At 44.7% G+C, this 15,887-nt stretch overlaps 1 protein-coding gene across 1 annotated transcript in view; it reads right to left on the reverse strand.

Moving 5' to 3' along the window:
- Positions 1–10,641, reverse strand: part of SGPP2 (sphingosine-1-phosphate phosphatase 2) — a 55,167-nt gene extending 44,526 nt beyond the window's left edge. The window contains exons 1-2 of the mRNA XM_063131503.1: positions 10,563–10,641; positions 10,318–10,337 (exon numbers count right to left, since the gene is read on the reverse strand). Of these exons, the coding sequence (XP_062987573.1) occupies positions 10,318–10,337; positions 10,563–10,641 (99 nt within the window). The remainder of the gene's footprint in view (positions 1–10,317; positions 10,338–10,562) is intronic.
- Between the last annotated feature and the right edge of the window lie 5,246 nt (positions 10,642–15,887).

Below are 15,887 nucleotides of genomic sequence, written 5' to 3' on the forward strand. Positions count from 1 at the left end.
GAGACATTTTTCTCCCTTTCCCATGATACTAGAACCCAGGGTCATCCCATGAAGCTGATTGGTGGGAGATTCAGGGCAGATTAAAGGAACGACTTCTTAGTTAAACTATGAAATTCACTATGCCAAGATGTGGTGATGGCCACCAATTTGGATGGCTTTAAAGGGGGATTAGAGAAATTCTTGGAGGAGAAGGCTAACAATTGCTACTAATCCTAATGACTGTATGCTGTCTTCAGTATCTGAGGCAGTAAGCCTAAATGCACCAGTTGCTGGAGAGCATGGGCAAGAAGGTGGTGTTCCACCTATGTCCTGCTTGTGGGTTCCTGATCGACAACGATGTGAGAGACTGATAAAGTCATACAGAAAACGATTACTTCAAGTTATTGCTGCTAAAGGTGGTTCTACAAGCTATTGAATCATAAGGTGTACTTACTTTTTCACACATGGCTTCTCCATTTTGGCTTTATTTCTGTTAAATAAATCATGATGCGGTGTAATATGTCATGTGTTGTTCATCTGAGGTTGTATTTACCTAATTTTTAGACCTGCTAAGGAACAGATGATTGTTATTATGTCCTGATATGTAAAATCATACAATTCCAAGAGGGTGTACTTTCTTTTTCACATGACTGTATAGCTTGCTAGGCTAGGAAAATGTGACCCTAGTATGAAGAGCTGTGCAAAGACAGGGATTGTAAAGCTAAATGGGAACAGAGTAATGAATGGGAACTGTAGGTAATGAAGTGAGCCAGTGTGGTATACTGATTTCAGCCCAGACTCAGATTCAAATCTATCTCAGTTGCAAAGCTTCCAGGGTGACCTTGAACTAGTTCTCTCTTCATAGGGCTTATTGTGAGGATAAAGTGAGGGAACCATGTGTGCACACACTCTCACACATAGATCCTTGGAGAAAAACCATGATAGATATAATCTATAAATAAAAACAAAGTAGAGGAAGTTCAGCAGCAGGTGCGGCTAAAGGGTTGGAAGGGAGCTAGCTATGAAACTACCATAGGATGGAAGGGCAGATGGAGAAGACGAGAATGAGGAAAAGGGGGCAAGATGAGGAAATCAGGATAAGGGGCTCACCAAACAAAGGGACAAGCGAGGCTATACACCAGCCTTCCCCAACCTGGTGCCCTCCAGATGTGTTGAACTACAATTTCCATGGAAGCTGTGGGGAGCTTTTTAATGTTTTCTTTGCATAGCCTCCAGACATAAGCACTTTGCATCATTAACGCGGATTAAGGCTTTTGTGCTTTCCTCTAAGAACAGGGTGGGGAATAATCTTCAAGTGATGAGATGCACATGAAGATACCACGCAGAGACATTACACCTGACTGGCAGCAACAAAACTTTGAAAGAAGTTTAATCCCTGATGAACAGTGAGCCACACACGATTTCAAAAGCTGTATCCAGATAGCAGTGATTGGAACTTGCAACATTTTCTTCCAGAAATGAAATCTCAGTTGATACTACAACCAATCAATTGCCATTCTTTCGAAAACATCATGGCAGCATAGATGGGGTTTTCCCCCAGTTTTAATTTTCCCAACAATATGTTCCTTTGAAAATAGATGGAAAATAAGGACTGCAGGCTTTCTTAATGGCACAGGCCTCCAGCATGGAATGTAAAGCACATACACCAATGGTCTTTTCAGTAGAAGACTTTTCAAAATCCAACATCCTTTTATTTCTAAAGGAACGATGAAACAGATGTATATAGCGATATCATCTGTGAGCCTCCTAAAACAATCTAAAAATGGTTGGGCTTAACCAACTGAAGAAACCTGATGTCTTTAATATTTCATAAGGGCATTAAATAATTTACCACCTGAACCAGTTATAAACAGTACAAGACTGAACTTATTTCCAGAAGGAAAAGCAATCCAATAATTTCAACAATAATTAGTATGACAGAGTAAACGAAAGCGGTCATGGCAATGAAAGCACAGTATTAACGTGCATCATGAATGCAGAATAGACTATTAGGAATGGCCTCTTAGTATAAAACATAGGTAAGTAAATAATAAAACTAGCAACATCACACATATTATAATTAAGCTGCAGGATTCCATGACTAGCAGTCATGGTTCTGATAGCTGGTCTTAAGTAGCATACTCAGACATGAATGCCATTAGCAAGAATATTTATGGAAACTGTATCTGTACAGATTCCCCTGTATCTGTGTACCTATTCTCCAGGCCATGTGAAATTTTGTTGGAGACAATCAAAGGCAGTGTCAGAGTAGAACTAGCATCACCAAGTTACTGACCCAGATCTTCTCCAGAAGAGAGGGAATATGCTCATGCAGTTAAACTTGGATGTCTAGTTTGAGACAGAGAGATTTGTGCTTCCCCATATGAGATGCTACTTCAGTTTCCACCCAATTTCCTTGTGCATAGAGAAGAGGAACAGGCAGCTGGTAGGAGGGACAAAGCACTACAATACTCACGGACACTGATCCCAGCAACAGTGGGAGCCAGTGCCTCTAGTAGAATTTACAGGCCCAAAATATATCTGAGTACATGCCTACTTCAAAGTACCCTGCATTACTTTCTGAGAACTTTCTTTGTAAAATGTTGCATCTGAAAAAACGTCTAGTTTTGGAAAAGCATATGACCTACCCATACTTATCTTACTGAATGAGATTTACCCCCCAAAAAGAAGAAAGCAAATAACTTTCAGTGAAGTGTGCATAGCACTACAGATATTTCTGCAAACTCCCAGAGACAGTAGCAGAAAGAAGTTAGCACTGTCCAAAGCTGCAAGTGCTCTACTATGGGACAAGGACACCGGTTTTACAATTAATGAAACAGACCAGAAAAATAAAACTTTACAGTGAATTGATCTATTTATAAAATGTTTGCAATTGTATTGGTCCATTAGAATTTTATAAAACCTCCCAAACATTGACATAATAACCCTGTTCAGGCGACATGCTAAGCCACGGTGGTTAGGGATTTTGAACTAAACATTATGACTTGTCATGTCGTGTGAACCATTCCTAACCATGGTGGTTACATAACCATGGTGTAAACATGCTCACTAGCCATTTGCTGCAAAAGGGTTAGCAGCCTAACCATGGCTTAGTGTGTTTTCTGAACAGGACCAAGCCAAATGGCACAAAGCTTTGTAGGCTTCCTCTTCAAGCTGGATGTTATATTCACCAAAAATAGCTTAGGGGAGAGGGACGTTTAGGGACATGGTGGAAAAGCCTCAATGCAGACCATAGTGTAATTTCAGAAATGTTGAAAATGTCGTATCAGAATTAAAACTGAAACCTTCCCTTCGTGACTCAATGAGCTGTACATATGGGATGTAATTGGGGTATGTGTGTAGGATGGGGCCTATGTCAGAAGTTGGTTCCAAAATGGTTCTTGGGCCCTGCCTGACTGAGCAGGCTCAGTGGCTACAGAATGGTGACATGTTGTGGGTGAGAACAGAAAAACCAGGTGAGAGGAGGAACGGAATTCAGTACCTTGATCAGGAATGCTTGACATGGAAAATGTTTCTCCCAAGCTCTCTTTTCCATTAAAAACCATTCTACAAGATCCATGTGTCGTGCCGATGGACAAAGGCTCCTGCCTACATTACACAGTGCTCTGGTATTATCACCAGGAAGCCAACAACTGCCAGCCATTTATATTTGGAGGCTGCGGTGGAAATGCAAATCAGTATCCGTCCAAGCAGTAAGTAGTGTGAGCTGTGGTGCAAGAGGATGACAGGTGAGGTGTCTTTGTGAGAGTCAAGACTAGAAAGAGCCAAAAAGGCACTATAGGTATTTCCCCCTTTTACCTGCCTGTATATTCTGAATGTTTAGCCTGGAGAGTAGAGGGAGGGGAGAGATGATAGCACTCTTCAAGTCCTTGAAAACTTTTCACACAGAGGAGGGTCAGGATCTCTTCTTGATCATCCCAGAGGGCAGGACACGGACTAATGGGCTCAAGTTAAAGGAAGCCAGATTCCAGCTGGACATCAGGAAAAACTTCCTGACTGTTAGAGCAGTATGACAATGGAATCAGTGACCTAGGGAGGTTGTGGGCTCTCCCACCCTAGAGGCATTCAAGAGGCAGTTGGAGAGCCATCTGTCAGGGATGCTTTAGGGTGGATTCTTGCATTGAACAGGGAGTTGAACTTGATGGCCTGATAAGCCCCTTCCAACTTTACTGTTCTATGATTCTATGAAATTATGCCAAATGGGGCAGCGGAATTCTGGACAGCAGCATTTGAGATTAACAGACGAGGAGCTGATGCCCTCCTGCGTCAAATTAAACTTCCTGCATAAATGAACACCTCAGGACAATTTTTTTTAGCACACACAGTCCAGTTTTCCATTTCATTTTCATATGGGGAAGGTTCTTGCACGAGAGCTTTAAAAATCTAGCAACAAATAGCAGAGTTGATCTACACATGCAGCGGATTCATGTGGTGCAACATTTCCTGGCTTCTGACAAGAGTCTTGGGAAAGGTATCGCATTTGAAATACCCCTCTGAAAAAGAACGGAGTCTCTGCAGCTAAAAACACCCCTATCATCAGGAAGAAAGCTAACAGACGTTTGGATCCAATGTTTCACAAGTGGACGTCTGCTTGCACAACAGGACTTCTTCATCCTCTCCTCCCCCTGCAGCCTCCCTGTACACCCCTAAATATGATCCCACAACCCTCCCGAGCAGATTTGGGGGCACACAAGGGCTGCAGGTGGGAAAGCTGCTGTGCCGGTGGTCTCCCTTCCATTGGCAGAATGACACCATTGGATCCGAGCCAGAGAGTGTTTCTTCTTGACATGTTAGTTTTCTATGTGCAGGAACAATTTTTTAGAGGGGTGTTTTCAAATATGCAATTTACCCATCTACAATCTGAAATGAAGCACTTTATGATTCTGCTGCCTGAGTAGATCATATCTGAAACTGCCCCTTATATAAAACAGAAGCTGAAAACATGGCTGTAACCCAGAGTTTTTTAATGGGAATTTGTGCACCATACATCCCTAAACACACACACCTGTTCTGTTTCAGCACACACACAAAAGTCATGGCATATGAATCCAACACTGCAAATCCTTCTATAATTTCACCATTACAAGAATTGTGATATTGAGTTTCTATAGTTTAATATCCAACAGGGAGACATGATTAGACAATACTTAATCCCCAGCTTTCACTTATGTCTTTATCTCTTCAAAGTGCTGAACAACATTAATAAATTAAGCTTTATTGCTTGAATGAAGCAAACAACCCCACTTTTTGAAGGGAAAAAATGACTTGCCAAAGGCACATAAATAGACTGATTTGAGATTAGAATTTCAGCATTACTGTTGATCAGATCAATGCTAAGCACAATATCCAATCCCTGCCTCTACTTAGTCAGGCTTATTTTTTTAATTAACTATAAAAGAATGTGTGTCAGACTAATGTTTTAAGTAAACTCCTGGAGGCAATGCAGTCCTAAATTAAGACTGAAAGTCTTAGATATTACAGCAGACAGAGTATGGAATAAATTAGCTCTCTTCAGCAGTAACTGAAAGATGTAGGACTGAAGAAAGTAGAATTCTACTATACCTTGCAGACCAATTTTTATATTTAAATATTTTGAATCTGAAGTCTTTCCCTACTTTATTTAAGAAGAACAACTAGATTTTTTGACACCTACACATAGGGTGGGAAGCCTACGCATCACCCAAAATAAAGTTATGCATCAACAAAAAAAGAAAAAAAGGAGGACAAAAGAAGATACCAGTTTGCATATTCAAATGTAAACATGCAAAAATTGAAATAAGTCCCATTCAATTCAATAGCTCTACTCTACAAAGGATTAACACTGGATACTACCTAAATCTTTACTGTGCAATTGCATTACCTAATTCACAAAATTTTACAGGAGTTTCAGGTGACATTGACCTGATTTGCACAACCGCAGCAAGGAAAATATGGCACAGGGTGTTTTAGGCCCTAAAATTTAGGGTACTGGGATGGCTTGCTAACCACAGCAACAACTTACCCTTGCCAGGTTCACACAACAGGCCAAGCTGCCCTGTCAAGGATAATTATGCAAATATTTGCTGCTGTTTGTGAACAGGGCCATTGTCATCAGTTTGTAGCCCCACTGTGTTTTCCCACAACTTTTTCTACCCTTTTTCTTACTAGGAAAAATTAAGGAAGAAAAGACAGAATAGTTGCATAATGTCTTGACTGTTAGCACTAGGAGCCCTCTTATCTGGAATGGAGATGGGAAGGCTGGGAGGAAAAGTAGGCCCTCTCCTGAAAAATTAGGAAGGAAAATCTCCCCACCACTACCACCACACACAGACAATTTCCCAAAAATCCCCAGGGAAAAAAGGAGCAGAGGTTCCTGTCCATCCCATTTTTCATGTCCCCACCGCCCTCCAAAGCCTTCACATCACTCGTCTGGAATACCTCATTCCCAAACTTTCCTCATGGATAGCATCATTCAGATGCTAGAGCCTGGTATTTTCCAAAGGAGAAATTAAGTGTCTCTTCCCACTCTTCCATCCCCAGTATAGATGAATAGAATTTATCGAATTAGTCCAAATGCATTTAAAATTCCACATAAAATATACATAGGACCACAGACCATATAAAATAAATAAATAAAACACATTTAGAACTACATGTAGCAGTTTGCTCTCTAGAATTGCTGTGCAATTCTGCTGTGCAATCCCTGAGACTGAGGGAGGAAGAAAAATAATATATTTAGGGAGAGGGGGTAATTAAGAATATGTACACCAGCATACAACAACGGTATGTGCAAAAACCACATAAAAAGCAAAAGATAAATTAAAAGGGAAAAATAGTAAGGAAAAGCCATATGGCGAAAAGAAGCAGTTTTTAAAATATTTTCGTGATTCTGAATTTTTTAAATTTCACTTAAGCCACTAGAACTTATAGACAAAATTGTTCATTCCAAGTATCAAGAAAAAGACAATTGATGTACAGAAACTGTATTATGGAAGAATCACATTGAAAATCTAACTTGAGAACTTGCCTTTCCTCTACACAATGAATAAATAATAAGATTTAAATAAACAATTAGTTCTAAAAGCAATTCCAACTGAATTGCCTCTCCTATAACAAGCAGTTTGCAGGCTTTAATAATCTCCTTTAAGAAGGAAATTAAATATCTTGAGGGAAAGCAAGCAATGAAAGAGATTTTTTAAAAAAAATAGTGGGGAAGAGGGTGGTTTACAAGCAAGAAACATAAGATGGTTGCCTGAAGTTATAAGGGCTGATCTGAGGTCATAGTAGAATCACAGAAAAAGGTCGATTTTAGAAATGTCCTACAGAACAAACTTGGTGGACCTCAGATTAGAAGGTATTTGAAATACAACTGAAGAATAAGTGCCAAAGCTACAAAGCTGGGAAGAATCAACACATGAATTATCAGCAAAGGGAACAGAAAGCATTAAGGACAGATACCTTATAGTATGAGATTTTACTTGGGAGAAATCCACTGGAGATATTAAAGTAGATTCAGTGGTATATGAAAGATGGAACTCAGATTAATCTTCTGTAAACATGGGATTATAAGTAAAGAAGAGTTTTTGAATGTAAGAGGCAAAAAAGACAGAATGATAGTTACTACTAAAAAAGAAAAGATCTCACACAAGGGTTCTCACAGCAGGAGAGTGACCAACATGCTTGAATTAGATGGGAGAAGGACCTGGAGCTAAAACTAATAGAAGAAGGGAGCTGAGGGGAAACTTGACCCAGAAGGAAATGGGTTGGATGGATGACACAAGAAAATCAACATCAGTAAAAAGAAGAGGACAACAGGAAGGAGTGCAGAAAGGAGAGGTATGAGTATCAAAAGAAATCAATTAAATTAGAAATTGGAAAAGAGGATATAAAAGGAGGCAATAGGAAGGGCCGTAGGTCAGTAAGTAGAGCATGTGCTTTGCATGCAACAGATCCCCAGTTCATCTCCAGGTAGAACTAGGAAAGGATCCTTCCTGAAACCTTGGAGAGCTGCTGCCAGCCAGTGTTGACAATACTAAGCTAGATGGACCAATCGTCTGACTCAGTATAAGGCAGCTTCTTCTGTTTCCTAAACAACGAAGATTGAAAATGGGAGGGCTGAATAAGAAGGAAGTTACACGAAGTTTATGTGAAGAGGTGTTTCGGACATAGTGCTGTACTTGTCCAGATACCACTGATCTTTTGAGACTAGAGAATAGGAGTATAGAGAAAAGGAAACAGATCAGATTACTAGTTCACCTACAAAGTCCACCTGAACAATGCAGTATTTTATGAGTTACACAGGAACATATTTCTCCCTGACTCTATCAGCTCTATAAAGGTAGCACACGGAAGCTTGGTGTAAGTGTCAATAACACAGAAACAGAATCTGACAGTACCTCTTGTCAACAGACCGTGGGTTTGGTAAATAGCAAATGCTGCCATCACTCTGTGCCATAATTTCTATTTGAACACATTGCTCTCCATTAGGTTCTCTGATGTAGCACAGAGAAGAAGACACCACTTAGTATCCAAGCCAATATGTTTATGATTATTTGCTAGACATGAGGTGTGTTCAAATGCTTTGCTGACATCACAGAAGTTATTTGGAGAAACATGGAATAAAACTTCCACGTTTTCAGCTTTGTGTATGTATTGCTAGATATCTGAATATTCTCCGTTCTGCTTCTCCCACAAAATGCTATCACTCCACCCATTTAGTTCAAGTTCAGTTCTCTGTGGGTGCTTCTGGACAAGTCTTTTATCCCATTCACAAGATTTTACAGGGGTTCCAGAGGACAGCGTCTTCCACTTGTATTACTCCCGTGTTTTCCCACCTCTCCTATAATTTTTTTTCTCTCCAGAAAAAAATCATTAAGGGAAAAAGATAGAATAGGTGTGCCAAGCCTTTTGATTCACAGAGCTCAAAGTCCTCTTATTTATTTATTTATTTATTTCATTTCTATACCGCCCAATAGCTGAAGCTCTCTGGGCAGTTCACAAAAATTAAAACCATGAAAAGTATAAAACAACCAACAATTTAGAAACATGAATACAAAATACAATATAAAAAGCACAACCAGGATTAAAACCACACAGCAAAAATTGATATAGGTTAAAATATAGAATTAAAACAGAAAAGTTTAAATTTAAGTTAAATTAAGTGTTAAAATACTGCGAAAATAAAAAGGTCTTCAGCTGGCGATGAAAAGAGTACAGTGTAGGCGCCAGGCAGACCTCTCTGGGGAGCTCTTTCCACAGCCAATGAAGTTGTAGAAGGACTGGTGTGATGTGGTCTCGCCGACCAGTCCCTGTTAGTAAACGGGCTGCTCTGTTTTGTACCAGCTGATGTATCTGGAATTCCTGGAAGCACACCTAGGCAACAATCCTATACTCAGTTACCTGGGAGTAAGCCCCATTGAACTCATGGGGGCTGACTTCTGAGTAGACATGTGTAGGACTGCCCTTAGTCTAACTAGATGAGGATTATTTGTTTTTAAATGAAGGAAATATCTATGACAAACACTCACTTGCTCATAAGTAATGCCTCAAAGCAATCACACTTCCCTCCCCGCCCCACTCCAAGTATTTTTCTTAGAATCCAGTTACCTCGTTTCCTTTTGTTTCAGAATTATTAACATGGGGAAAAATATACAGCTCTCCAGGAAATGTGCTAGATGAAAGTCAGGAAGCTATAAGAATTCAAGACTCTTTCATGATAGCAATCTCATTTCTTAATGCTGCAAGGTCTGTCTTCAGTAACAGAGCAACCTGTGTGCAGCAGCTCTTGCCCAGTCTGGTGCTCTCCATATGTGTTGGACTACAACTCCCATACTCCTCAGCCAGCATGGGCAATTGGCTCAGGAGTGTGGATTTGTAGTGCAACACATCTAAAGGGGGAGTTTGGGGAAGGCTGCAATACCTCCTCTCTCTCTCCCCCCCACCCCCACCCCCGTGTCCCGCATGAGAAGAGTTCAATGTCTCAATGTCGGGCTAGGCTGCTGCTTAAAGCAGACATTCTTGCCCCGCTCTTTCAAACGGGCCCCTGGATTTGCCCAGAACCGGGGGTCTGCGGCGTCCAACAACAGGAAGTCCAGCTGCCTCCAGACAAGACGCGAGGGGCAAGAGCATGGGAAACGGCATTTATATGAGAGGGAGCTTTGCTAGGGGAAGCGAGCATTTCCTGCCTGCTGTCTCCACTCCAGAAATCCCCTCCATAAGGAAGCGCACAATTTCCTAAGTCCAAACTGCCGAGAGCGCCCTAGAGATCCTGGCGGCGGCGGGAAGCGGGGTGGGCGGCCGGCAGGCAGGCAGGCGCGCTTCTAGATCAGAAGCGAAAACTTGCTCCCCGGCGGCTCCTCCTCTCCGGGCTGCACTGAAACATCTCACCCCCTCTCACCCCTCGGGTGCAGTTACCTTCCAGCCGTTGCTGCTGCTGCTGCCGTTGCAAGTGGTGCAGTCGGCCGGTGGGTGGCCGCGCCGCTCGGCCGGGCTGCGCCAACTCCAGGTGTCGCGCGGCGGCAGGTGGTGGCGCCCGCCGCCGTCACCCTCCGCCGCCGCCGCGCTCGGCGGCGAAGCGTCTGCGCCGGCCGGGAAGAGCCCGCAGCGGCGCTGGAAGCGGGCGACGGGTTGCGAGTCGCAGAGGCTGCGGACCAGGCAGGCCATGCTCCCTCCTGGCGGCTGAGAGTGGCGCTCCGAGGGCGGCTCGCGAACACGCCCGGCCGGCGCCCGCGTTGCAGAACAGCCGGGGCAGAGGAAGGGCGGCGCGGCGCTTGGGCGTCCCGCGGACAGGTGCCGCCGGCCCGGGCCCCGCCCACGCGCAGGTGGCCCCGCCCACAGCCCGTGTGGGCCTGTCCGTCCGGGCGGGGATGCTGCCCGGTCCGACCTTCCCGGGAGGGCTGTTCCTCTGCTGCGCTTGGCGGGGCCCTTGAAGCGACGAGGGGGTGGGGGTGAGGGTGGGGGAGGCGGTCTGAGAGATTAAAGGCCGACTCCCTGTACTGTGATGGGAGCAGCGTCATGCCCGGCGGAGAGCTGCGTTATGCAGAGTCGAACAAGACGTTGCGCTTCCTTGGATAATTATGCAAGGCTCATCTCTGTCCTGGATATTACCCGCTCTAGCAGTGTGCTTCTGGGCGTTGGATTACGGGAAACCTGGGTTCAAGCCCCTCCCACCACCTTCGATTTTTTTTTTTCTCAGCCGGGAAGCTCACTGGGTGACTTTAGGCGACCCACAAATTCTCAGCCTAACCTACCTCACCGTTTGTTGTGAAGATAAAGGTGGGGGTATATTTAGTCCTGCAATGACATGTTACAGTTTGGAGTGCCTCCTGTTCAGAGTGCCAGCCAGCCAATTATGCCCTTTCCCAGATACTCCGTTACATTCCTCCATCCCTCAATTTGTCTTATTTCCCCATGACACTCTGCATTCCATAACCACTGAGCTTACAGATGTTGACGACTACCCTCGAACCATGCTCTGGTTTAGTTAGCGCAGGCTTCCCCAAAGTGGCACCCTCCAGATCTGTTGGACTATGGTTTCTATGTTGGTTGGGGATGACGGGAGCTGTAATCCAACGTTAGAAAGCTGAGTTAGACCCATATCCAATCATTTCATGTCCTGCCTCCTCCTTTTAGAGTAACGTTGATGCTGCGCTAGAAAACATCTGTAGGATGTGAGGTTGGAGATGAGTTGTGCTAATGGCAGTGACAATAGAAATGAGGCTATATCGCCTTTCTAAGCATAAGTGCTCTTAGTTACTTTGAGCATATTAAGAAAGAGTGAAGGAGAAATATAAGGGCGGGAATCAATGAATGTGTGGATTAAAAGAAAGCATCTGAATCCTGGTAAAGAGTTATGCTTCATTTAAGGTGCATGTTTAGGGTTAGGGCTGGGGCATGCTGGGAGTTGTAGGACTTTTTTTCTGTCTAAACATGCATCGGATTGCACCCTTAGTCACCGTTCGCTTGCTAGTTGACATATCTCAGCGAGACATCTGCACCTGGGGAGGTGCTGCTATCCCTCAAGCTGGGCATTGCTGTGTTTGATGCATCATTTGTCTGGCTGCGCATAAAGCAGTTCCTGAATCGTGATGCCCATTTCAATGCACCTTTCATTTCTCCTGGCTGATTACATCGCTCCAGTGCCTGATTAAGTAGCCTGAACTGGTGCTCCGATTCTCTTGTCATGTTCTCGGGAAAGCTTCCCTTTCCTATCGCAAGTGTAAGTACTGTTCTGCCTGTCTGTCGGCTTCTCCATCAGACTGCAATGCAGAGGCAGCAGTCTGTGGAATGCAGCTGTCAGCCCAGCCATGTGCCGCTCCGGTTTGGGTGCTATTGCCTTTGAATAGCTTTACAGCGCGTGCTCCGTTGTAGTCTTGCATTTCACTGCTTGTAGATAACTTCATTGGCTCATGGTGCTATGAAAGACCTCAAGGTCGTCTAGTCCCACCTCACTGTGATTATACCATTGTCCTGAGGCAACTTCACCGGCACATTATCTTTCCACTATTGAGATATATAATCCAGCATACAGCGCACCATAAGCATGAAGCAAACAGTTCCATAAGCATGAAGCAAACAGTGGCATCAATATGCGGATGATACCCAGCTCTACCTTTCCTTTTCATCAAACCCAGGTGAGGCAGTGGCTGTTCTGAACCAGTGCCTGGGCACGGTAATGGACTGGATGAGGGTTAACAAACTGAGACTCAATCCAGACAAGACGGAGGTACTGTTAGCAGGTGGTTCATCTGTCCGGCGAGGTGATGTTTGCCCTGTCGTGGACGGGGTTGCACTCTCCCTAAAGGATCACGTCCGTAGTTTGGGGGTGCTCTTGGATCCAGAACTGTCACTTGAGGTACAGGTGAACTCAGTGGCAAACACCACCTTTTATCAGCTTAGGTTGATATATCAACTACGCCCTTATCTGGACAGAGATAGCCTAGCTACAGTTATCCAACCTCTCGCTTGGATTACTGCAATGCGTTATACGTGGGGCTGCCTTTGAAAACGGTCCGGAAGCTTCAGCTGGTACAAAACAGGGCAGCCCGTTTACTAACAGGGACTGGCCGGAGAGATCACATTATGCCAGTCTTTTTACAACTTCATTGGCTGCCAGTCCAGGTCCGGGCCCGATTCAAAGTGCTGGTATTGACATTTAAAGCCCTAAACGGTTTGGGGCCAGGTTATTTGAAGGAACACCTCCTCCCATATGTACCTACCTGGACCTTAAGATCATCTACAGGGGCCCTTCTCCGTGAGCCCCTGCCAAAGGAAGTAAGGCAAGTGGCTACTAGGAGGAGGGCTTTCTCCGCTGTGGCACCCCGGTTGTGGAACGAGCTCCCCAGAGAGGTCCGCCTGGCGCCTACACTGTACTGCTTTCGTCACCAGCTGAAGACCTTTTTATTCACTCAGTATTTTAACACTTAATTTTAACTTAAATTTAAATTTTACTGTTTTAACTCTGTATTTTAATCTTATATCAATTTGTTGCATGGTTTTATCCTGGTTGCGCTTTTTGTACTGTATTTCGTAATTGTGCTTTTAACCTGTTGGTTGTTTTATTGTGGTTTTAATTTTTGTGAACCGCCCAGAGAGCTTTGGCTATTGGGCGGTATAAAAATGTAAATAAATAAATAAACATAGGAAGTCTATATGCCTTGGAAAACGAAATAGATGCAAAACTGTGGGGACTTGACTCACGTGTCAAACATGAGTTAAGTATTTGTTCATTCTCTAGCAGCACAATCCTAGATGTGTCTACTCAGAAGTAAGTCCCATTGAGTCCAATGCGCCGTACTCCCATGTAAGCAGGTATCACTGTCTAAATGGAGATTAGTTTGCCTGCATGAAATACTAATTAAATTGCAGGAGTATCTTTTCCTTTAGCCCATTTCTGTGCAAACATGCCACTTCACAGAGGCTTCTCCTAGCAATCTTAAGACTTTTTCCAGTATGAAAATAGATGAGATGGCTTTGGACATATAACTCACCTATCCACTGAGTAGATAGAAATTGGCATTTTTCCTGTTTTGGATGGGGTTGCACTTCCGCTGCAAAGAGAAGTGCACAATCTGGGGGTGCTCCAATGGGACTTACTTCTGAGTAGACATGTAGATCCGATGCCCTCCAACAGCATAGATATTAGGGATGTGCTCCGCTTCTAATCGGACCGGAGAAGCAGTAGCGGAGCGGGGGGCTTCGCCTGCCCTTAAGGCGGAGGCGAAGAGGATTGGGGGGCCGGCGGAGCGTGGCGAAGAGGATTGAGGTGAAGGCGGATCCTTCGCCTCGATCCGGAGCTCCGCCGGAAAGGTAAGTGGGGTTTACCGGGCCCTGCCGCTGTCGCTGTCACCCATGCGGCGACAGCAGGGCCCGGTAACGCCCCCCGCCCTCCTCTCCCTTACCTGCCTCCGTCCGCAGTCCATAAGCGTCTCCAATTGCGGCCCAGACTTCCTGGTGGAACCACGGGCTCAATTGAAGATGGTGATGGACCGCGGACTGAGGCAGGTAAGGCCCCCCTCCCCCTTGGTCCCTTACCGGGCTCTGCCGCCGTCACCGCATGGGTGGCGATGGCGGCAGGGCCCGGTAACCCCCCCGCCCTCCTCTCCCTTACCTGCCTCCGTCCGCGGTCCATCAGCGTCTCCAATTGAGCCCGTGGTTCCAGCAGGAAGTCTGGGCCGCATTTGCGGCCCAGACTTCCTGGTGGAACCACGGGCTCAATTGAAGACGGCGACGGACCGCGGACGGAGGCAGGTAAGGCCTCCCTCCTCCTTACCGGGCTCTGCCGCCGTCGCCGCATGGGCGGCGATGGCAGCAGGGCCTGGTAACCCCCCCTATGGGGGGGGAAACCGAAGCTCCGATCCGGATCCGGAGCTCCGAGCAGAGCGGAGTGGGCACAGGCGGAGTGGGGGCGGGGCGGAGCGGGCCGATCCGAAAATGGCAGATCTTAAAGTGAAGCGGAGTGGGGGGTCCGTGCACACCCCTAATAGATATTGTGCTTTATGCAGTACCATTTCATTGGGGAAAAGGGCACCACTCATGGCTAGATTTTTCTGAATATGCAAAGTTTATGCAGCAATTTATTAAGAGCATAATATGCATGTTTAGACAGAAAAAATATATTGGCTGGCTGGGGAATTCTCGGAGCTGTAGGACTGTTTTCTGCCTAAACTTGCATAGGATTATGCATTAAGTAATTATTTGAGGTTGCATAGTAAGTACAGTACGCAGGATATCCCTGGAAATACTTAGGTGTAGATAGCTTTACCTTGTTTCCACCAAAGGCAATCACAGTTGTGGATGTAATATTTAGTAAATATAATTCTGAACAATGGTATAGATACTGGCAAGATTGTTACATGCATATCCCATCCTTATTCCATGATGAAAGTCAAGGCAGCATGCTGTACATAGGGAATGGGATGGTCTCCCATCTGGGTACCGCCTAGATGAAGATCTAGCTTCAGCAAGTTTATTGCACCATGCCTTAGGAATATCAAATGAATCTTATCCAAGGGTGGAACTAGATGTTACAAGAAACATCCACCTCTCTCTCCTCTTGTCTCGTGTAGCATAAATAACATCACTGTTATTCAGGACAGACCTACTTATTTATTAACATCAGACCAACAAATGATGGGATCACACTATGCGTTTCCCCACTCCTGCCTGACAGTGGTGGCAAAACACACAACACAATGATGTCAGCTCACATTCACATTGGAAAAAGGAGAGAAAGAAATACAGAGTGATATCAGCTTGCTGTTCCTTCTAACGTCCGCTATGGTTTCCTCTTAAACAACCCAGCCCAACGGTGCAAGCAAGTCTCTGATAGTAGTGTGGATACTGTTGCAATGTTTAGGAGTAGCAGGACTGCAGTACAGTACACATTGGGGTGGACAGGCTTCAGACTT

The sequence above is a fragment of the Elgaria multicarinata genome, chromosome 8 (assembly GCF_023053635.1).
Source record: "Elgaria multicarinata webbii isolate HBS135686 ecotype San Diego chromosome 8, rElgMul1.1.pri, whole genome shotgun sequence".
NCBI lineage: Eukaryota > Metazoa > Chordata > Lepidosauria > Squamata > Anguidae > Elgaria > Elgaria multicarinata.